The 22959-nt window shown below is 42.6% G+C and overlaps 1 protein-coding gene across 1 annotated transcript in view; it reads left to right on the top strand.

Moving 5' to 3' along the window:
- The window catches only part of HTT (huntingtin), a 138946-nt gene that overhangs the window by 37007 nt on the left and 78980 nt on the right, over nt 1-22959 (top strand). The window contains exons 9-21 of the mRNA XM_060013051.2: nt 3054-3258; nt 4455-4502; nt 7417-7497; nt 12194-12546; nt 15446-15569; nt 15827-15945; nt 17594-17705; nt 17957-18094; nt 18907-19065; nt 19164-19261; nt 20315-20454; nt 21458-21521; nt 21772-21872. Coding sequence (XP_059869034.1) covers nt 3054-3258; nt 4455-4502; nt 7417-7497; nt 12194-12546; nt 15446-15569; nt 15827-15945; nt 17594-17705; nt 17957-18094; nt 18907-19065; nt 19164-19261; nt 20315-20454; nt 21458-21521; nt 21772-21872 — 1742 coding nt within the window. The remainder of the gene's footprint in view (nt 1-3053; nt 3259-4454; nt 4503-7416; nt 7498-12193; nt 12547-15445; nt 15570-15826; nt 15946-17593; nt 17706-17956; nt 18095-18906; nt 19066-19163; nt 19262-20314; nt 20455-21457; nt 21522-21771; nt 21873-22959) is intronic.

Here is a 22959-nt window from a genome sequence, read left to right as displayed (position 1 = left end):
TAATTGACTCTCCGTTGTATAAATTAACATGCTTCTTTGTTGTCTGTATTTCCTGTAAACCAATAACTGGAGCTAGAGACTTGTCAGATTTGGTGCATATTTTATAATATATGTAATATCTGAGTTCGGTAGTACCTGTACAATATTTTAAAATAAATATTATTGGAGTTGCATGCTCAGAACTTTTTTCTGATTTTTTTTTTTTAAAAAAGGCTGCTTAGTCAAAAGTTTGGAGACCATTGGTCTAGTGGGGGAAGCAAGCAAACAGTCACTAAATAGCAAGGCGGGGGGTGTAGGGTACTGTAGAGTACATGGCGGGGGGCAGGGGGTGTGCATGACCAAGTTCAGGGAGGCATGCTGGGCAGGCTGTTACGGCTGCTTTTGGGTGAGTAGGATTTGAGCAGACACAGGGAGCTGGGAGAAGAGAGTTTTATAGACGGAAGCTGCAGCCTTTGCCAAGTGCACAGAGTGAGAGAGTGAGAGTGTGCGGGTGAGGGTGAGCTGGATCCTGTAAAGGTCTCCAGGCTTTCTCACAGGTCAGTAGGGGTGCTGGGGGAAGATGTGGCTAGAGGGATATTGAAAACTGTGTTAAACTAAGAGAGCAGTAATCCTGGGAGGATGGAGTGAAGGGGTATGGGATGTGGTGCTTAATTAATTACAGATTTTCTTAATAGTTAATGTTTCTTCAACATGGTTAAACAACATGGTACCTTGTTGCATTAGCAAGCTAGATAAGATTGTCTCTAAAACATATCTAATCTATTTTCTTTTGACTATTGGCCATTTTGAATTAAATTATTTTGATTAAGAAGTTCAACTCAGCTAATGTAATAATAGTTTGGCTAGCTATATTTAAATAGAATTTAAAATAATCCTGAGCCTGGCTAAACTGTTAAGCAAGTGTGGGCAAAATATAGATACTTTTAGATATGTTAAGAATTCAGTTTGCTTTTCATGTGCACTTCCTTTTTTCATGTATGCTTTTTGAAAAAATTATTTGAAGATGTATTCCAGCAAAATAAGAAATAGATAACAAAAAAAGAGGAAGTCCTGAAATCCAAGAAACAAAGCACCTAACCCAGGAATGTGTTAGAAGCAATTCTGAGATGACTGGTACTGTGTGCCATTCAGATTAGAAACGGAGTCCAAGGAGCTCCTTGTGACCAATGTTATGATTAAGTGCTGGGAAAAAGGGAAGGCATGTGTGTATGTTAAAAGGAGGGGAAAACCAGGAAGATTTATAAAAGTAAGTTATCCAATTATGAAACAAATTAAAATGTTGAATAATTTTAAGCAAGTAAGAGATTATGATAAAAGAGAATCCATTTAACGGTTATCCTTGGGACATTCTCTTTCAAGTGACACAGGACTAGTAATAATGAAATACTTCTTTCTTTTTGGGTCCAGTCACATTAACAGGCTTTGCAGTGAAGGGTGTTAATGTACACGTGATGAGACACATACTGATTTTTTTTTTATTGGCGTATAATTGCTTTACAATGTTGTGTTAGTGTCTGCTGTACAACGAAGTGAATCAGCTGTACGTATACATATATCCCCTCCCTCTGGGACCTCCCCCTCCCTCCCCTCCCCCCCATCTAGGTCATCACAGAGCACCGAGCTGAGCTCCCTGTGCTATACTGCAGGTTCCCACTATACCTGTTTTACACATGGTAGCGTACTTACGTCAGTTGTAATCTCCCAATTCATCCCACCCTCCCCTTCCTGCCCACCGTGTCCACACGTCTGTGCTCTACGTCTGTGTCTCTATTCCTGCCCTGCAGATAGGTTCATCTGTACCATTTTTCTAGATTCCACATGTATGCGTTAATCTGCAATATGTGTTTTTCTCTTTCTGACTGAGTTCGCTCTGTATGACAGATGCTCAACATCTAGGCAGAGCACGTGCGATTTTAAAAGTTACATCGTACTAAATAAATGTAACCCTTAATATAAAAGCACTCGGGTTGCTAACAGAATTTGGGAGGAGGCAGATGAGGTGAGGGAGTGTGGGTGCCCATTTCCCCCATTTACATAGTAAGAAGTCAAGAGATTCTTTGCTCAGAGCAGACGGCTCAGGAATCGCGGTGTAAAGCTGATTACCTAGAGCAGGGCTCATGGGCCAGCTACTCAACTGCAGCACCGTAGCAGGAGAGCAGCCACAGACAGTACACACACAGCCGTGCTCCAGTAAGACTATGTGCAGAAACAGATGGAGGGCCACATTCGCCTGTGGACTGCGGTTTGCAGATCTGTGACCTAGAGTTACGGAGGTAACCATCAGAGGAACTAAAAACAAGCCAGTCAAAGTAGCCACCTTTGAGACTTTTACTCTATAAACCGCTATACTGTCTTTTTAAAAAACGTATATATGACTTTTATGATATTAAAGGTAAGGCTGCCCAACTTGGCAAATAAAAATAGGGGGTACCAGTTATTTGAATTTCAGATAAATCATCAGTAATCTTGTGGTGTAAGTATGCCTGAAATTGCACGGGACACAGTTACACTACAAAATTATTTGTTTATCTGAAATTCAGGTTTGGCTGGGAACTCCGTATATTATCTGGCACCTCTAATTAAAGGGAAAAAGGATAAATACACTATGTTCATATAATGTGATATAGTATTAAAAGCACTAGTGAAGCTTAATGTAGTGCCTTTAAAGGCTTTGGAAACCCTTTCTCAGTGGCACTCATGACAGTACTTCTTGCTTATGACGTGTGTGTTCGAGTAGCTGTGCGCTCCGTGTATTTGGGGCTTTACTCTCCTTTACTAGTCGCCCGTTTACGGAGCTGGAGCTCTTCACTAGCCTGCTTCTGCTTTTGTGGAAGTGCTCTATTTACTTTTAAGGAATTAAGGTAACAGTGAAAAAAATGCTGGGACTTTAGAAAACAGCATGGAAGCTATGATCACACTGGTAGAAGGGATAGAGAAGTTTTTAGAGAGTGAAATTAAGGCACAAATTTTCCCAACGTAAGACAAAACAAAAACCTGAAACCTAGGACACATTTTAAAAACCATGGGAATGACACTGGTGTTTCTGTTTCTAGGTGTACGAACTGACCTTGCATTATACTCAGCACCAAGACCACAATGTTGTGACTGGCGCACTGGAACTCCTGCAGCAGCTCCTCAGAACCCCTCCACCTGAGCTCCTGCGGGTGCTGACCACGGCGGGCGGCATCGGGCAGCTCACTGCCGCTAAGGATGAGCCCGGTTGCCGAAGTCGTAGCGGAAGTATCGTGGAGCTTATAGGTAAGGTGTTAGGAAGGTGACTCTTGGAGTCCACCCTGCAGTGTTATTGGCCCCTCTCCTGACCCTTGCTCGGATGCTGTGCTGAGCAACGGACAGCTCAGTTCCTTAGGAGACTTGCGATGCAGGTGTCGTCCTTATTTTGTAGACGGGGCAGGGCTGAGGTGGGAAGGCTAGGTGGCAGGGTGAGGCCAGCACGTGAAACCCGCCTCCTGCATCTGACTCGGCTGCCTCTGCGTGGCATTTCATCTGTCGTGAAGTGGAAGCATTCGGGAAGGGATTTCCAGGCGCTGTGTCCCTTTGCCAAAGGTGGGCTCTTCAAGTCTTCCTGGAATTCTGGACTCCTTTTCTGCCCTCTGGGCCCTTTTTGCTGTCGCGCCTGATTCTAGAAAACCCCTTCTGTTCCTCGTCTTGTGGCACCTCTTCCGCCCCATCTCTGCTCTTCTTCCCCATGCTCTTGGGCACTGGGCCCTAATCCCGCCCCCGGATGCTGTGCAGACCTACCAGTCTAATGTGGAGCTGCCCCTGGGGAGCTGGAAGAGATGGGTCCCTGAGTCGCAGCCTCTAGAACTGGGTCTGGCTCAGCGGCAGAGGCTTCTTTCTGCAGCCTTTGCTGACTGCACTGAGTAGGCGTGGTGCATGGGGTCCGTTTAGTGCAGTGTGGGTGCGGTGTGGCCTTTACCCACAGCATCTGCAGACCAGGGAAGGTTGGCGTGAAGTCTGACTGCTGCCTCGTTTGAACACAAGTGTTTGCCTGAACCATGAGTAGAAAATGTTGATCTGCCTGTCCACTGTCCTTTGTACTGAACAATCCTTTTCTCTCTGGAATGCATGCCTTACAAATAATTGCTGGAAATACTAATTTCTAATGATTGTTTCTAATGAAAATTTGTACTTAATTATTAGTTGACCAAATAATCCGAGATTTCTAATGTTTTTAGTTTGACTTTTTAAATACACTTTGAGCTCTTTTGCATTTTAGAACTGTATATTTGAGTGTTAATGTAATTTTCACGTTGAAATTAAAATTGTAACATGCAGATTTCATGTTACAGTATGGTAGTTAAGCACCACCTGTAGAAATATGTTCACATATTTTCTAGTTTTAAAGTTGAATCAAGCTTAAAGATTTTCTAATTCCTTCTGCATTTTAGTGGCTCGTTACCTTACTTTCATCTGTCATTTTCTGTGATTTACAGCTGGAGGGGGTTCTTCATGCAGCCCTGTCCTTTCAAGGAAACAAAAAGGTGATTATTTCAGAAATGATTCTTATTTTCAATTTTACTGCTTTTTCCATATTTCCGTAATGTAATTGGCTATGCCTATAACTCTTCTCAGCAGGGTGATTATATGTATAAATGTTGCTGGAATCTGATAACCAGGCCTGAATAGTCCTGTAGGATGGCTTTTTAAAGAATAAATAATTAATTAATTTATGGCTGCATTGGGTCTTTGTTGCTGTGCGTGGGCTTTCTCTAGTTGTGGCGAGCGGGGGCTACCTTTTGTTGCAGCAAGCGGGCATCTCATTGCAGTGGCTTCTCTTGTTGCGGAGCACAGGCTCTAGGTGCACGGGCTTCAGTAGTTGTGGCTCACGGGCTCTAGAGCGCAGGCTCAGTAGTTGTGGCGCACGGGCTTCATTGCTCTGCGTCATGTGGGATCTTCCCGGACCAGGGCTTGAACGCGTGTCCCCTGCATTAGCAGGTGGCTTCTTAACCACTGTGCCACCAGGGAAGTCCCTAGGATGGGTTTTAAAAGTTGCTTGTGTATCAGAATTGGTTTGTCATATATTTCCTTTTTTTTGGTTGTACCACGTGGCTTATGGGATTTTAGTTCCCTGACCAGGGATTAAACCCGGGGCCCCGGCAATGAGAGCACCGTATCCTAACCACTGGACCACCACAGAATTCCCTGTCATAAATTTCTAATGCTTTAGGCCAGGGGTCAGCAAATGTTTTCTGTAAAGGGCCAGGTGGTACCCATTTTAGCCTGTGGCCCTTACTGTCTCTTTTGCAATGATTCAACTCTGTCCTGTGGCAGGAAGGCAGCCATAGACAATACTAAGCTAATGGGTGCAACTTCATTCCAGTACAACTTTATTTTACAGAACTGGGTGAGCTGGAGTTTGCCTTCTCCTGCTTTAGGGAATGTTATGTTTATAAAGGTAACTCATCTTCCCAATGAATTTTGTTTAGTATTAGGAATAATGTTTGGTTAATTATTTGGTGAATTTGGGCCTGGTTGTCATTTTTCAGACATATTTAGCTTCGTACATACCTAAGTTTCTGATACAGTTTGTTTATTTTTATTTAATCGAAGTGTGTCTGACATGGTCTGATAGCTTTGGTACACGTCATCACTTATAGCACCAGTTATGTTCTGTTCCAGTCTAGATTTCCATAGGAAAGAATTGCTGTTGTTTTCTATTTTGAAATCCTAAAAGACTTACACCGTTTTTGGGTTTTTTTTGATGTATAATTGACAGATAACAACTAATCTTTTACATACAACATACTAATCTTTTTTGTGTGTCATGAGTTGAATATTTAATTGAGAGCCTAATGCCTAATATTATTTGTAGTATTGAATGGGATCTTAACAGGAATAATATTCTAGCCTTAACTGGATTAAGTAAGCATTTCCTAGAAGTACTTAGAATTAATAATATTTGGGCCATCATAGTGTGGGATACTTAGTCAAGTTTGAGATTTTGGTGAAAACACTGAGATTGCTTGAAAACTGAAAGGGTTCCAGGAAAAGCTAGCCTTTCTATTCTTGGACTAGGAAGAGATTTTTAGGCATGTGACTAGATTTCTCCGGCACTTGCCTTGTTTGTTTCTCGGTCACTTCTTCTGATGATGATAAAATGACTCGTTGACTAGTAGAGATGTATTTTGTTTTCTTGGGGGCTAGGACATACAATTTGTCCTCAATCTCTTTTTTGTTTTTCAAGTGTTTTGTTGTTGTTTTTATTTAGAGCTGCAGTTTTCACAGTTTCCTGTCATAGCTGCAGAATTCTTTTTTTCAAGTGAAATCTGCCAGTACATAGGAGAGAGAAAAACAGAGTTGTTGTTGTTGAATGTAAGGGTGAGGGCTGGGGGTTGTGGCCTGGCATCCTGGCAGCAGCCTGGCCCTTGCCCACTCTTCGGGAGAACTCCTTGGAACAGATTTGCAAACTACTGTTTCCAAAGACAGAGACTGATTTCATTAACTCTGAATTCACAGGTTGGAATGTTATTTGCTTTCTCAAGGTAAATCACTTGTTCTGTAATAAAGGACCCTGTTATTTAGTAGATAAGCGAAGTTGCTGTGTTAGTTTCATCTAGATTTTGAGTTTCCTTTGCTTTATTCTGGGGTGGGGGGAGGGCTTTAACGTCACATCAGTGTAGATTTGTGGAAGTTATCACCCCTATGACTTAATCTTTGAAGAGCAGTGAGATCAGAAATTGGAACTTACCAGTAATTATATTGATAGTGTTGTTTAATGACATTTATATGTAATATAACCAAAATGATTTAATGATCCCAGTTAAATCATGTTAAGACTTTTGTTTACTTTTTTTCTTATTAATATAATTTAGAAACCATGAACTGTGAAATGTATTTTTAGGATTTTGCAAAAGATGAAATATTATTCCATCCTCATAGATCATAACAGTACCTGAGTACTGATTATCAATGATAGAAATCTAGCAGATTAAAAGATAAAATAAAAGTGACTTTTAGCTATAAAAGTTTTATATATAAGTTTTGATGTGCCATTGGAGATATGACATGAATATTCCAAAGGCTAACAGAATTGGTTCTAGCCATAACTTACCATTTTTAAGATTAAATAAATAGTAATATAAATTATTTAACATTAACAGTAGTCTAAGTCAATAAATATTAATTATTAAAGTACTTTGTGGTACAGATTGAGAATCGTTGCTTTTAATTCTTTTTCCATATAGGTTTATTGACTTTACTAATACTCTAAGTATGATGTCTCTGCATTTTTTGTGTTTCACACGCCAGAGGTATAAAGGAACTTATATATAATGATGGACTGAGAGCAGGAATTAAATATACTTACGATATTCCTCTTGGAATGTACATTTATTTGATTTTCAAAGTTCGTCCTTTTAGCAAGCTTAAAAGGACTCTCGCTACATCATTTCCTAGGGAAAGTGCTCTTTGGAGAAGCAGCAGCCTTGGAGGATGACTCTGAGTCAAGGTCAGACGGCAGCAGCCCCACCTTTTCAGGTAGCTCTCTCGGAGTGGCCGTGGTGTCCTCCTTGCTCTCCCCTGCTGCGCCCACCTCCTCCCCTCCCCTGCACCTCCATGGATCTTGCTCCTGGGAGGCAGCAGTGAAGCCAGCTTGCTCAAATGGTGGATGATTCAGGAGTCTTTTATAGTGTTCACTTTGAAATGTGTGTGTGTTTTCTTGCATCAAGTGTTTGCTGTTTTCCCTGGTTTAAGCTGTTTTAAAATTAGGTTTATACTCCCTGAGTATAAGTCTTTTTGAGAAGAGGATGGTGGGTAAAGTGTCTCATGAATTGCATGGGTTGTGAGGGGGAAAATGGGATTAAAAATTGTCTGAGGCTCTGAACCAGGAAGAAATAGAAAATATGAACAGACCGATTATCAGTATTGAAACTGAATCAGTAATTTAAAAACTCCCAACAAACAAAAGTCCAGGACCAGATGGCTTCACAGGTGAATTCTACCAAACATTTAGAGAAGAGTTAACACCTATCCTTGTGAAACTATTCCAAAAAATTGCAGAGGAAGGAACACTTCTAAACTCATTCTATGAGGCCACTGTCACCTTGATACTGAAACCAGACAAAGATACCACAAAAAAAGAAAATTACAGGCCAATATCATTGACGAACATAGATGTAGTCAAATAGGATTTATCCCAGGGATGCAAGGATTTTTCAGTATCCACAAATCAGTCAATGTGATAGACCACATCAACAAACTGAAGAATAAAAACCATATGATCATCTCAATAGATGTAGAGAAAGCTTTTGAAAAAATTCAACATCCATTTATGATAAAAACTCCAGAAAGTGGGCACAGAGGGAACATACCTCAACATAATAAGGGCTATATATGACAAGCGCACAGCTAACATCATACTCAATGGTGAAAAGTTGAAAGCATTCCGTCTAAGATCAGGAACAAGACAAGGATGCCCAATCTCGCCACTTTTATTCAACATAGTTTTGGAAGTCCTAACCACAGCAATCAGAGAAGAAAAAGAAATAAAAAGAATCCAAGTTGGAATGGAAGAAGTAAAACTGTCAGTGTTTGCAGATGGTACTATACATAAAAAATCCTAAAGATGCCACCGGAAAACTACAAGAGCTCATCAATGAATTTGGTAAAGTTGCAGGATTCAAAATTAATATACAAAATTAATATACACTAACAATAAAATGTCAGAAAGAGAAATTAAGGAAGCAATCCCGTTTAGCATCTCATCAAAAAAAGAAAAACAAAAACCTAGGAATAAACCTACCTAAGGAGGCAAAAGACCTGTACTCTAAAAACTATAAGACACTGATGAAAGAAATTGAAGACAACATAAACAGATGGAAAGATATACTGTGATCTTGGATTGGAAGAATCAATATTAAAATGACCATACCCCCAAGGCAATCTACAGATTCAGTGCAATCCCTATCAAATTACCAGTGGCATTTTTCACAGAACTGGAACAAAAAATTTTTTTAATTTGTATGGAAACACAAAAGACCCTGAATAGTCAAAACAATCTTGAAAAAGAAGAATGGAGCTGGAAGAATCCCTCCCTGACTTCAGACTCTACTACAAAGCTACACTAATTAAAACAGTATGGTACTGGCACAAAAACAGACACATAGATCAGTGCAACAGGATAGAAAGCCCAGAAATAAACCCACACACTTATGGTCAATTAATCTACAACATATGAGGCAAGACTATACAATGGAGGAAAGACAGTCTCTTCAATAAAGTGGTGCTGGGAACACAAGACAGCTAGATGTAGAAGAATGAAATTAGAACATTCTCTAAACCATATATGAAAATAAACTAAAAATGGATTGAAGACCTAAATGTAAGAACAGATACTATAAAACTCCTAGAGGAAAACATAGGCAGAATACTCTTTGACATAATCACAGCAGTGTTTTTCTGGGTCTGTTTCCTAGAGTAATGGAATTAAAAGCTTTTGCACAGCAAAGGAAACCATAAAGAAAATGAAAAGACAACCTACAGAATGGGAGAAAATATTTGCAAGTGACGAGACCGACAAGGGATTAATTTCCAAAATATACAAACAGCTCATACAGCTTCATGTAAAAAAAATATACAATCCAATCAAAAAATGGGCAGAGACCTAAATAGACATTTCTCCAAAGAAGACATAGAGATAGCCAACAGGTACATGAAAAGATATTCATTATCACTAATTATTAGAGAAATGCAAATCAAAACTACAATGAGGTACCACCTCACACCAGTCAGAATGGCCATCATCAAAAAGTCTACAAATAATAAATGCTGGAGAGGGTGTGGAGAAAAGAGATCCCTCCTACACTGTGGGTGGGAATGTAAATTGGTCCAGCCACTACGGAAAAGTGGAAGTGTGGAAGTTCCTTAAAAAACTGAAAATCGAGCTACCATATGATCCAGCAATCTCACTCCTGGGCATATATCCAGAGAAAAACATGGTTTGAAAGGTTACATGCACCCATATGTTCACTGCAGCACTACTTACAATAACCAAAACGTGGAAACAATCTAAATGCCCATCAACAGAGAAATGCTTAAAGAAGACGTGGTACATATATACGATGGAATACTATTCAGCCATAAAAAAGAATGAAATAATGACATTTGCAGCAACATGGATGGACCTAGAGATTATCATACTAAGTGAAGTAAGTCAGACGGAGAAAGACAAATATCGTATGCTAGCACTTATATGTGGAGTCTTAAAAAGATGATACAAATGAACTCATTTACAAAACAGAAATAGATTCACAAAGAAAACAAACTTATGGTTACCAGAGGGGAAAGAGCAGGAGAGGGATAAATTGGGAATTTGGGTTTAACAGATATACACACTATTATATATAAAATAGATAAACAAGGACCTACTGTATAGCACAGGGAACTATATTCAATGTCTTGTAATAACCTATAATGGAAAAGAATCTGTAAATATATATATATATATATATATATATATATATATATATATATATATGCATGTAGCTGAATCACTGCTGTACACCTGAAACATTGTAAATCAACTATACCTCAATTAAAAAAAATTGTCTGAGGATAATTTAACTTGAAAGAAATTTACATTTGTTTACAAATAGTTATCTAAGCTCTTTATTCATCTTGTGAAAGATGAGTATTTAGTAAGATACTAATAATTGGATTAAATGAGAGTGGTTTGGGTTGTATAACCCTGTGCAAAATAATATTTTTAGATAACTGAAAATGAGGCTGAAATACTGGGGAAGGAAAATCTGAATGATTTCAGTGGTGATTACTTATTTATTGATTTCTACAAAATAGAAATTGATTTTTTAACTTACAAAAATAAAGTTAAAACAACAAAAAAATTGCAGCTATACACAACATTATAAAGCCCAAGTGCTCATTGACCCACTGGCCTACAGGAGTGACACTGCTAACAGCCTGGTGTAGATTTTTATGTAGTGGTAGTATATTTATTTATTTATTTATTTATTTATAAATAAATAATTTTACTTATTTATTTATTTGGTTGCACCGGGTCTTAGTTGCAGCAGGTGGGCTCCTTAGTGGCAGCTTGCCAGCTCCTTAGTTGTGGCATATGAACTCTTAGTTGAGGCATGCGTGTGGGATCTAGTTCCCTGATCAGGGATCGAACCCAAGCCCCCTGCACTGGGAGCACAGAGTCTTAACCACTGTGCTACCGGGGAAGTCCCCATAATGGTGTTTTGTTTGTTTGTTTGTTTGTTTTGTTTTTTGTTTTTTTTTAAATGGGAATTTAAAAACTAAACTAGGAAAATGTGAAACTTTACGCTACCGGAGAGTAGGACTGGCTTAGAGGTCTTGAACAGGGTCTGGGAAGAAGGAAAGCCCATCTCCAAGAGCACTGCTTGCTTAGAGCTCCGGGCATTTGGGTTTTTTTTGTTTTTTGCTTTTTTAAATAAATTTATTTATTTTTGGCTGCGTTGGGTCTTTGTTGCTGTGCGTGGGCTTTCTCTAGTTGTGGCGAGCGGGGGCTACTCTTAGTTGCTGTGTGCGGGCTTCTCATTGCAGTGGCTTGTCTTGTTGTGGAGCACGGGCTCTAGGCACGCAGGCTTCAGTAGTGTTGGCTCTTGGGCTCTAGAGCGCAGGCTCAGTAGTTGTGGCGCACGGACTTAGTTGCTATGTGGCATGTGGGATCTTCCCGGATCAGGGCTCGAACCCTGTCCCCTGCATCGGCAGGCGGACTCTCAACCACTGCACCACCAGGGAAGCCCTGCTCCAGGCATTTGTGACCACCCAGCCTGTGCCCCTGACCAGGCTGCCTAGGAATCGCCTAAGTCTTGTCGCTGCTCCACGCTCAGGCTGGACCAGTTGCTTAAGAACTGGAGGTGGCAATGTTGCTGGGCAGGGTTCAGGTTTTGCACTGAAATGCCATTTGAGAATATTCACAGCACTTAAAAAAATATCTACTTGTGATCCTTATTTTATCAATACTGTAATATAGTAAAAGGTAAGTAAATAATACAGTAAACATGTTTGAAGGATGCACTGTTGTCTTGCTTTTGAAATTGAGTAGTTCATATTTTCACTGTATTTCAGGGATTCTTGCAGTTAAAACATTTGCTGATAGTGAACTTTGGGGTATTTTGCAAATATCTGATCCCGTATTGAATGCTTTTCCTGACCCTTTGAAGAATGAGTGTTTCTTTGTCTTCAGCCTCAGTCAAGGGTGAGATTGGTGGTGAGCTGGCTGCCTCTTCTGGGGTCTCCACTCCTGGCTCAGCTGCCGACTCTGTGGGTCACGACATCATCACTGAGCAGCCCCGGTCACAGCACACACTTCAGACGGACTCGGTGGATCTGACCGGCTGTGACTTGACGAGTGGTGCCACTGACGGGGACGAGGAGGACATCTTGAGCCACAGCTCCAGCCAGATTAGCGCCGTCCCGTCTGACCCTGCCATGGACCTGAACGATGGGACCCAGGCCTCCTCTCCCATCAGTGACAGCTCCCAGACCACCACCGAGGGGCCCGATTCAGCCGTGACCCCTTCCGACAGTTCTGAAATTGTGAGTGGTTGGAGGGGGCAGCCCGGTTTCTTCAGAGGGGGCTTCCCTGGAGGCCCAGACCTGGACCCTCCTGCTGGCTCACTCCATTCATCTGACCCACTGATAATAGTGTAGAGGTCACCAGCTCAGATCCTTAACAGGCAGCTCAGCCCCATCTGAGTCCTTCACTGAAGGAAACAGCCCAGTGTCTTTTGTGCCGAACGTGGAGGTCACAAGTGCATTAGAAGTTTCTTAATATCTTGTTGGGCACAGGTTAAGTCATTATTTTGAAAGTCCTTGAGGAGCCTGTTATTAACAGACCTGTGATCTTAATGCAGGATGATTAATAACATTAACACTGCGCGTTATTTTAACCCTTTTTGACTTTTCAAAACCTTTTACAACATGTCCCATCTTGAGCATGGCTCTGAGGGCCTCTTATCTGAGTTAGTGCACAAGAAGCGCCTCAAGAGTGGTCTAAGGTTTGGTGCAGGTATATACCAGATTTTACAGCCCCACTTTATCGAAACAGTTCGTACTGTTGTTTTGCTACTATTGAATGCATTTTATTAAGAATATATATATATATTTTACTTAAATGAATACAGAAACTGTGCGTTACAAATCATGAGCTAAAGCACTGGCAGCTCTCCACCTGTCACGTGGATGTGGTTCCTAATGGCCCGAGTGGATTGCCGCTCACTCGGCTGGAGAAGGGGGCTCACGGTTGGGGTTTTTAACTAGAAGACCTGGAGGAGGATAGGACAGATAACGGGAACGGTGGGAAATGATTTTAAGTCAGGAAAGGGTGAAGAGTGCTAACCAGTAGGCTGGGAGAAGAGAAGGTTGGGAAAGCGCTGGGCTCAGTAGCACGTTAAGTGTGCGGAGGAAGTTTCTGTTGTTTGCTTATTGCACCAGCTTTCATCTTGCCTTTTCACAGTAGATAATTTCTGGGCAGGTTTGCTAGAAGTAGGACTGAATGACCATAGGAGGTTGTGAAAGCCTCCCATCTGGGAGTGCTGCAGCAGCTGTATGTTGTGTGGTAGGGCTGGGCCAGGGACCCACGCTGGGCTGTAGCCTGCAGGGAACTAAACCTCTTCCCTTGATGCTTCTCACACTGGCAGAGTTCTTTCTGATTTATGAGGTGCTTCCATGTCCTTTATTTAGTCATTAGTTATTGGCTGAACAAATGTACTGAGCATCTGTTATGTTCCAGGGATTGTCCTACAAGCCGCAGATGAAGTAGAGGGCACAACATACAAAACTGCTCACACAAAGCTAATATATATATTTAATTAAATTAATTAATTAATTTATTTATTTTTGGCTGTGTTGGGTCTTCATTTCTGTGCGAGGGCTTTCTCTAGTTGCGGCAAGTGGGGGCCACTCTTCATCACGGTGCGCAGGCCTCTCATTGTTGTGGCCTCTCTTGTTGCGGAGCACAAGCTCCAGACGCACAGGCTCAGTAGTTGTGGCTCACGGGCCTAGTTGCTCCGTGGCATGTGGGATCTTCCCAGACCAGGGCTCGAACCCGTGTCCCCTGCATTGGCAGGCAGATTCTCAACCACTGCGCCACCAGCGAAGCCCAAAGCTAGTATTTTAGAGTGGGACTCCTCAAACTCTTCCCATTTAGGGCCAGATAATAAATATCTTTGGCTTTGTGAACCATATGACCTGTGTTGTATACTCATCTGTGCTGTTGAAGTGCCAGAGCAGCCGTAAATATGTAAATGAACGTGCATGACTGTGTTCCAATAAAACTTTATTTACAAAAACAGCTGGTGGGCCAGGTTTGGCACACCAATGTAGTTTGCCTGCCTCTGTTCTAGAGTGTGTGCCTGTGTGGGTGGGGCAGATGATGAGCCAGTAATCAAGAGGTAAATAAACACATAGTCAGATAGCAATAAGTGCCATAGAGAAAAATAAGCCAACTGTAGGGGGTCGGGATTGTCCTCATGAGATAGCCCAGTGCGGGCCTTGTCTTGGAGGGAGCCCACCACGATGAGAATTCTGCCTCGGCCATTTACTAGCTGTGTAGCCTGGCACAGTTATGGCCCTTCTTGCCTCAGTTTTCTTATCCACGAAATGAAGAGGATGACAGTACTTATGTTGTTAAGGCTTATGAGGATAAGGGAAATAATACATGTAATTACTTTTGAGCCTGCCTGGGGTGTAGTATGATATTCAAAAAATGTTGTTTTTTATTGTGGTGAAACTTCTCATTTTAACCTGTGTGGGTTCTTTTTTTTTTTAAAACAGTCTGGAGAGTGGAGGAAATCATTTCTTTCTTGGTTGTTTTTGAGCAAGTAGCTCAGTTTCTTTTTAATTTAACTGGAGGGATTTGGGATGATTTTTTAAATGATATAGAATTTATTTCAGTAATAATTTAACTTGCATACTGAAGGTACATCACTCAGTTTTTCAGGTCAATTACAATTGGATGTGAAAAATTTTGCTGTATGAAATCATAACCCACATATATGGCTAAATATATGAAATATTGTGCCCAAAACTTAGTTGGGTCATTTCTAACAGTTTAGGGGATGACCTATTGGTAGACTTTTGTCTAAAAGATTTTTCCTCATTTTTGACTTACTGTAAAATTTGTTTGTGAACACAAAGACTTTTGTTTGGATTTTTTTTCTTTTTGTAATCAAAAAGAGAAATGTTCAGATTGGAATTGTTTTGGAATTTTTAGAGTTACAAAAGCTTTTTATAATGTAGCAGTAATGCGTGGTCAGTCAGCTCTTGATAATGTACACGCACGCACCCACGTGTACTTGAAGAAGTGACCTTCGTGTTGGCGTGTGAGATGTGGTCCGTGTTATTTGGAGGGTTTTGCCTTTGCCTTCCACGTTGGAGGGCTTGCCCCTCGGTGGTCGCACTTCAGAACCCTCACAGCCCCTCTTGAACTGTTTAGGTATTAGATGGTGCTGACAGCCAGTACCCAGGGATGCAGGTGGGGCAGCCCCAGGATGTGGACGAGGACGCTGCTGTGGTTCTTCCTGATGAAGACGCGGAGGCTTTCAGAAACTCTTCCATCGGTACGTTGACTTCAGGCCATGTACTACGGAGCGGCCTTGTCTTCAATCCTGACCTCTTATATCTCAGCTTCTGAGAAGAAATCTCCTGGTGTCTTTGTTTCCTGAGGTGTAAATAGCAAATGAGGAAAATCAATTGAGAAGTTATTATCCCTTTTTTAATCTAAGTCCTGTGGTTTCCTATTGACTTTCTGTAAATATGTGTATTTGTGTTTTAATTGGAAACTTGTCACTTAACCTCTCTTTCTCTGATTTTGAAGCCCTTCAACAAGCACATTTGTTGCAAAGCATGGGCCACAGCAGGCAGCCATCTGACAGCAGTATAGATAAATTTGTCTCAAGAGATGAAGCTGCTGAGCCAGGAGATCCAGAAAACAAGGTGAGACACTTAGGCCGAGACTGCTCAGCATCCCGAGCTCCCGTGAGCGTTCGGCAGTGCCCTGGTGCTGCCTGTCCACCACGCTCTTGGCTTTCCCGTCGCTGAGCTTTTGCTCAGCTGTCTCCCCTTCGCGTATTGACCTCTTCCCGGGTCTGCTCTGCTTTTCTGCCTCTCCAGGAGTGAGCGCGTCCTCACCATCTGGTGGTCATGCATGGCCTTGCAACGTTCTTGGTTTTGTTCCATTGAATTGATTTGTTTGTTTGTTTATTTATTGTGGTAAAACACTCATAACAAAATTTACCGTCGTAACCATTTTGAAGTGTACAGTTCAGTGGTGTTAAGTGCATTCACACTGTTGTGCAGCCGTCACCACCATCCGTCCACGGAACTTTTCCCATCTTCCCAAACTGGAACTCTGTCCCCATTAGACACTAACCTCCCGTTCCCCCGGCCCCCGGCCCCTCTCACCCACCATTCTGCTTTCTGTCTCTATGGTTTTGGTGACTCTAGGGACCTCATATACGTGGAACCATGCGGGATTTGTCCTTTCGTGACTGGCTTGTTTCACTCAGCAGAACGTCCTCAAGGTTCATCCGTGTTGTAGCAGGTGTCAGAACGTGTTTACTACATTTTGCTTTTCTTTCTCCTCATCTCTTAATGGACACTTGGGTTACTTCCACATTTTGTCTGTTGTAAATAATGCTGTTATCAGTGAGTGTACAAATACCTCTTCAAGACCCTGATTTCATTTCTTTAGGGTATATGTCAGAAGTGGAATTGCTGGATCATGTGATAGTTCCGTTTTTAATTTTTTGAGGAAACACTGTACTGTTTTCCGCAGGAGCTGCACCATTTTACGTTCCTACCCAAAGTGCACCAGCGTTCCATTTTTTCCACATCTTCGCCAGCACTTGCTGTTTTCTGCTCTTTTTGAGAGTGGCCATCACACTGGGTGTGAAGTGGTGTATCACTGTGGCTTTGATTTGAATTTCCCTGATGATTAGTGACGTTGAGCATCTTTTCATGGGTTTATTGGCCATTCATATGCCTTCTTTGGAAAATGTCTATTCAAGTCCTTTGCCCATTTTTTAATCAGGTTGTTCAGGTTTTTTTGTTGCTGCTCACTTGTCCATTGAACTATTTTAAAATTATCTCTCTTGCTTACCTTTTCCATGTAAGTGTCCTGTATTCCCAGCTAATTTTAAATTCCTTGAGGGCAAGAAGTAGTGTTTTGTACTTAGTCCCTCCATGATGCTCAGTCACTGTAGCGACCTCGGCTGTTCCTTCTGGGCCTCCTCGCACCAGGCCCACCCCTCGCAGCTTTGGGCTCCCCCAGGCTCTTTCCTCTGCCCGAGGAGCTTCCCCCGGATGCCAGGTCTCAGCTGCCCTCCTGTGTGGCTCCCTCCCTGCACGTTGGGCTTATCCCTGCCACAGCCCACACGGCCCCGGGTCAGGACTCCTTCTGGCTGGTCTGATTCTGCTCTGCCGTGGCCCGTGAGGTTGGGCACCTGTGGGTGAAGGTAGGCGTCTCTGAATCCCAAGCGCCTGGCACAGCTGCTGTTCTGGAACTATTTGTTGGATGAACTAACGAATCAATGGGTGGATTCCGTGATTATAAGACAAACAAGTGTCAGTTTTTCTGTTCCAGCCCTGCCGGATCAAAGGCGACATTGGCCAGTCCAGTGATGAAGATTCTGCTCCTCTTGTCCATTGTGTCCGCCTTCTGTCCGCTTCATTTTTGCTAACTGGGGAAAAACACGGTAAGTGTAGAAAGGCAGGTGCAGAGTTGAAGGGAATGACTTTAGGTTTCAGAGGTCATCTTGGGAACCAGCTTCGTGCCTGTTTGCAGCAGACAGAGTAGAATCTGGGGACGAGCTTTGGTTTTCACTGACCGGAGCGGGAGGGAGGGGAAGACGGGAGCAGCTGGTTTAGTGGATCTAGTTTTGTGTATTTGGAAGCTGGATGTGTGCTGCTTTGAAGCTGAAGGTGACCCAGGTGTATTTGTTTGCAGCCTTGGTTCCGGACAGGGATGTGAGGGTCAGCGTGAAGGCACTGGCGCTCAGCTGTGTTGGAGCTGCTGTGGCCCTTCACCCTGAATCTTTCTTCGGCAGACTTTACAGAGCACCGCTTGACACCATGGAATACCCTGGTACGTTCAAAGTTTGTATCTTATTCCTCACGTTCAGTCATTATTTTGAAAACTATTTCAAACCGTCTTGACCATTTTAGTTTTAGAGCACTAAGTTTTCTTAGCTCATTTGCGGCATTTGAGGTGTGTTCTCCATAAAACACACAGTCATGTTTTTAGCTTCCTGGACCCCCTATAGATGCAGCGTTTAGTTGAAACACATACAACAAAGCGATAGAAATCTGGGAACGGCAGAGCTTATTTGCATATGAATTGGATTTATACCAAAAGCGCAAATTGTATATAATCAAAATTGCTTTGGGCCACACCACCCAGGCCAGGTGTTCACACTCAGAGCCAGTGGGCACCGAGACCAGCTGGGGCAGCAGCGAGCCAGTCTCCTGTCATGCACGTTCTGGGGCGTATTCTCACGATAGGGTGAACGGTGGGAAGACTCACTCCCCTAAAGTTATCCTCCCGCCTGCTCTCTGTCTTTCCTTGGGCAAGGGGACAACCCATGCTTTTGAATTTATATTAGGTAAGTATGGACAAGTTTGAGGTTCTCTAATAATTTTTTGAGATGAAACCTTGGAATTTTGATTATTGGCTGACAACCTGGAATTATAATCCAGAAAATCTATTGTGTTGAAGGATGAATATAGAATCTTTAAACCCCGAAACGTTTTTACCACTGATGGTTATTATATTCAAGTCTTTTCTAGATTAGGGTCACTGCCTCGCCCTTTTTTTCTTTCCTGAGAATTCAGCCTTTGCCCTGAGTTAGAAAGTTGACGGTAGGGACTTGTACAGTGGCCGGCCGTCTCTCTCCACAGAGGAGCAGTACGTGTCAGACATCTTGAACTACATCGACCATGGGGACCCACAGGTCAGAGGAGCCACAGCTATCCTCTGTGGGACCCTTGTCTCCTCCATCCTCAGCAGGTCCCGCTTCCACGTGGGAGACTGGATGGGCACCGTCAGAACCCTGACAGGTAACGTCGAGTGTTCAGCTTTCAGTGTTGTCTCTTCCAGATGGCATTCTCATGTTCAGGTTCACATGAAGGTGTTTGTTCCTTGCTCTTCCGATCAGGAAATACATTTTCTCTGGCGGACTGCATTCCCCTGCTGCAGAAAACTTTGAAGGACGAATCTTCTGTTACTTGCAAGTTGGCTTGTACAGCTGTGAGGGTGAGCATAGTCATTTGTGGAAATCACTTCTTTGATTAGTGGAAATTTTACCAATGTTACAGTTAAAATTGGAGCTTAACATTAAATATTTCCAGATATTCTAAACAATAATAAACATCTGTGTATCCACCACTCAGCCTTAGAAGGAAAACATTGCCAACAGTTAAGGTTTAATAGACTTTGATTTAAATCTCAGAATATTTGTTTGAAGTATACCTTCCCTAAAGGGTGTCTGTACCTTGCTCACATTAAGTGTAAAACCTGTTGAATTAAAAAAACAACAACTCTTTCAGTCCCATAGAATGGATAGAGTTAAAGTGAGGCATAGGGGTTATTTAATCCCCTTTGTTTTTTGTGTCGAGGGAGAGCCCCAGTCCTTTATGTGGTAGGAAACTTTATATCAGCTGGTTCATAAATCACAACTGGCTAGTCAACAGCCGTCCAAGTTAACCAGTAAAAATCAAAACAAAAACCCTACAATTGTCAGATTTATGGGATACCGTCCCTTTGGCCCGGCCAGAATTGTTCCTCGGTTCGAGTTGTTTGCCAAGTTTCAGTCAGTCTGTCTTTGCTGGAGCAGAAGGAAGGGGGTTGGCGGCAGGCAGCAGGCCGTGTGTGGAACTGCCCACGAGTGTGCTCAGGGCTCGGGGGAGGGTGCAGCCTCGGAAGCCCCGTCCTGTCCGCTCGTGCGGCCAAGGGCAGGGTCACGTCAGGAAGGGCTCGGGTGCTCTGTCCCGTGTGCTGGGCGCGCGGCTGAGCTCGGGTTTAGCGGTGGCGGTGTGGCGCGTGGTCGGTGATGGCGAGGCTGGTGTCCGGGAGGAGAGGCCAGGGTAGAGGCAGAGACGGGGGGAAGAAAACGGTTTTGTGGAAGGGACACATTTACTTTGCAACTCGAGTTTATGGAGGTGAGTGTATATGATAAGTGTTTCTGAGAGATGTGGAAACAGGGCAGCATCCCTGTCGCTGTTAAAGGAAGACGGAGCGGGGACGGTGGGAGGGGTCGGCGTGGGAGGGGTCGGCGGAGGCCCACCTGCCGCCCGCTGTGCCTTCCAGCTCTGCGTCATGAGTCTCTGCAGCAGCAGCTACAGCGAGTGGGGGCTGCAGCTTCTCACCGACATGCTGGCCCTGCGGAGCAGCTCCTACTGGCTGGTGAGGACGGAGCTTCTGGAGACCGTGGCAGAGATCGACTTCAGGTGAGTGAGTCGGGCTCGTTGGGTCGGCGAACCACAGCCGCTCCCAAGTCTGAACAGGCGTTGGAAGGCCTGGTCCCCTGGTGCCAGTAGTGACGCTTATCAAGTGACCCGTGTCAGCATCGGAGTGGTTTGCACGGCTGCCGCTGCCCGTCTCCTCCTTGACTTTGCCCCCTTCCTGGAATGTTTACGTACAGGCAGAGGAGTGGGGTTTTCCAGTAGTCTTAGTCATCTAGGTGTTCTGGGTGGTGTGAATAAAAGAGCTCGAACTTCTAAGACAGTGAAGCTTGTGTCACTTGTGCTTGTTTAAACGAGTGTACTTAGCACTGTACTGAACTTAGCTGATGTGTATTGTGTTGCAGTTAAAAATAACTTCTGATGCCTTGCAGTTTTCATTTTCTAAGAGTAAGTTTTCTTTCCAGATGATTTCTCTCCATGCTTTCTTTTAGACGGGAAATGGTCCTTTACTGTCCGGGAATATTGTGCTTTTAAGCCGCCATTTATAGAGTGCTTGTTGCGTGCCAGGCTGGGCTAGGTGACCTCTGTGGGTTACCTTCTCTCAACTTCACAACATCTCCATGAAGTCGGGGTTGCTTTCACCTACGCCTCACAGACAGGACCCTGAGCGGGGCGGGCGGGGACCTTCCGGTCTTGGGGAGGCGCCAGAGTCTCAGCGCCCCCCCCCACAGTCTGCCCCTCTGAGCTGATTCTGTAGGGCACTTGGGTCTTTCAAAATAACAGCTGCTCATATCCATTTTGAAGGAAAATAGTTTCCTGAGCAGTGTCTGACTGAGTCTGGAGTCAGGAGAGCAGTGTAAATTCCACTTGTTTGGAAAACATGAGTCTTTCTGCTGTTTTAAGCAAGGCTGCCTCAGAGCCTTCCCTGGCTCTTGGTTAATGTGCTGGAACCGGCCGTCTTCCTTGCTCTGTCAGTCGTGCAGGCCATCAGCGGGTGTTTGTTCAGTAACTAAATTGTTTCATTGTGAAATATGTTCTTTTGTGTTAGGTTGGTGAGCTTTTTGGAGGCAAAAGCAGAAAACCTACACAGAAGGGCCCATCATTATACAGGGGTAAGCCCTTCATTTTTGTGAGGCCGTGATTTAACTTCCAGGAAGTGCACTTTCCTAGTGGAGTAGAATGTCTTGGAATGCATTCTGTCCTAGATTTATTTCACATGAAGTATTTATTGACATCATGAAAGTTGTGATTGTATGCGTGACTTTAGGACTGGTGATGTTGAGTTCTTCCTCACTGGCTTTCCAAAGTATCTGACCTAAAACTTAGTTAATATATCTGTTTTTATTATCCTTCTTTCCAAAGCTTTTAAAACTGCAAGAACGAGTGCTCAATAACATTGTCATCTATTTGCTTGGGGATGAAGACCCCAGGGTGCGCCACGTTGCTGCAGCTTCGTTAACGAGGTACTTACCAAGTATTTTATCTCTTTTCACTTTCTTGGTTAAAGTACTAAATGATATGAGAATGGGAAGAGAGGGGAAAATTCAGAGGACATGGGGCAGTATTCCTAAATCTTTTGAGCTCTGCACAGTCAGCTACTCTCAAACTATCAAAAAAGGTATTTTTCACTACCTTAAGGGTCTAAAATGGAAATTTAAACAACAAAGCACTAGCTTCATATTATAAAAGTAATGCACTTTCATGGCCAGAATTTTGAAATATGGAGACTAGCACTGGAAAAATCACCTTCGGTTCTACCATTGGAGATAACCACTGTTAACATTTTTTCCTGTATATCCTGTGTACAAGTTTCTTTTTCAAAATTGGGACAAAATGTACATGCAGTTCTGTTATCTGATAATTTCCACATAATGTATTATTAGCATCTTCCTGTTGGAAATGCTCTTCTAAAAAAGAAATTTTAACTGGCATTGTTGTCTGGGGCGGCACCCTCTATTCAAATATATTCATATTTCCGTACTGAAGTGCATGACATTTCATATAGTGTGAGATAAATAAAGCCTGTAAATACTGTTCAAAAAGTTTTTTAGTTAGTGGCCACTTTTTCACTATGTAGTTGTGATAAATTTTTATATAAATATTATTTGGTTGGATATTAAATCTTTATTGATTTAAATAATGAATAATGGTTCAGTGACTGTTGTTATACATAAATGTTTATGTGTAATTTTTTTTCTTAGAATTAATTCCTGGAAGTTGAGTTACTAGGCCAGGCAAGCTTTCTGATTTTCCCTAGTAGCTTTATTGAGGTATAATTTTATATCTCTAAAATTTACTCATTTTAAGTGTACAGTTAAATGAGTTTTGGTAAATTTACAGAGTTGTGCAACCTTCACCACAATCCAATTTTAGAACATTTCCATCATCTCAAAAAGATCTTTTGTGCCCATTTGCAATAATTCCCAATTCCCACCTGGCCACAGGCAACCACTAATCTGTTTCCTGACTTTAGAGGTTTGCCTTTTCTACATGTTCTATATAAATGAGGTCACATAATAAACAGATGGGACTTTGGCGTCTGGCTTCTTT

Source organism: Delphinus delphis, chromosome 5, assembly GCF_949987515.2.
Source record: "Delphinus delphis chromosome 5, mDelDel1.2, whole genome shotgun sequence".
In the NCBI taxonomy this organism is placed as follows: domain Eukaryota; kingdom Metazoa; phylum Chordata; class Mammalia; order Artiodactyla; family Delphinidae; genus Delphinus; species Delphinus delphis.
This window is presented reverse-complemented; position numbering and strand designations above follow the sequence as displayed.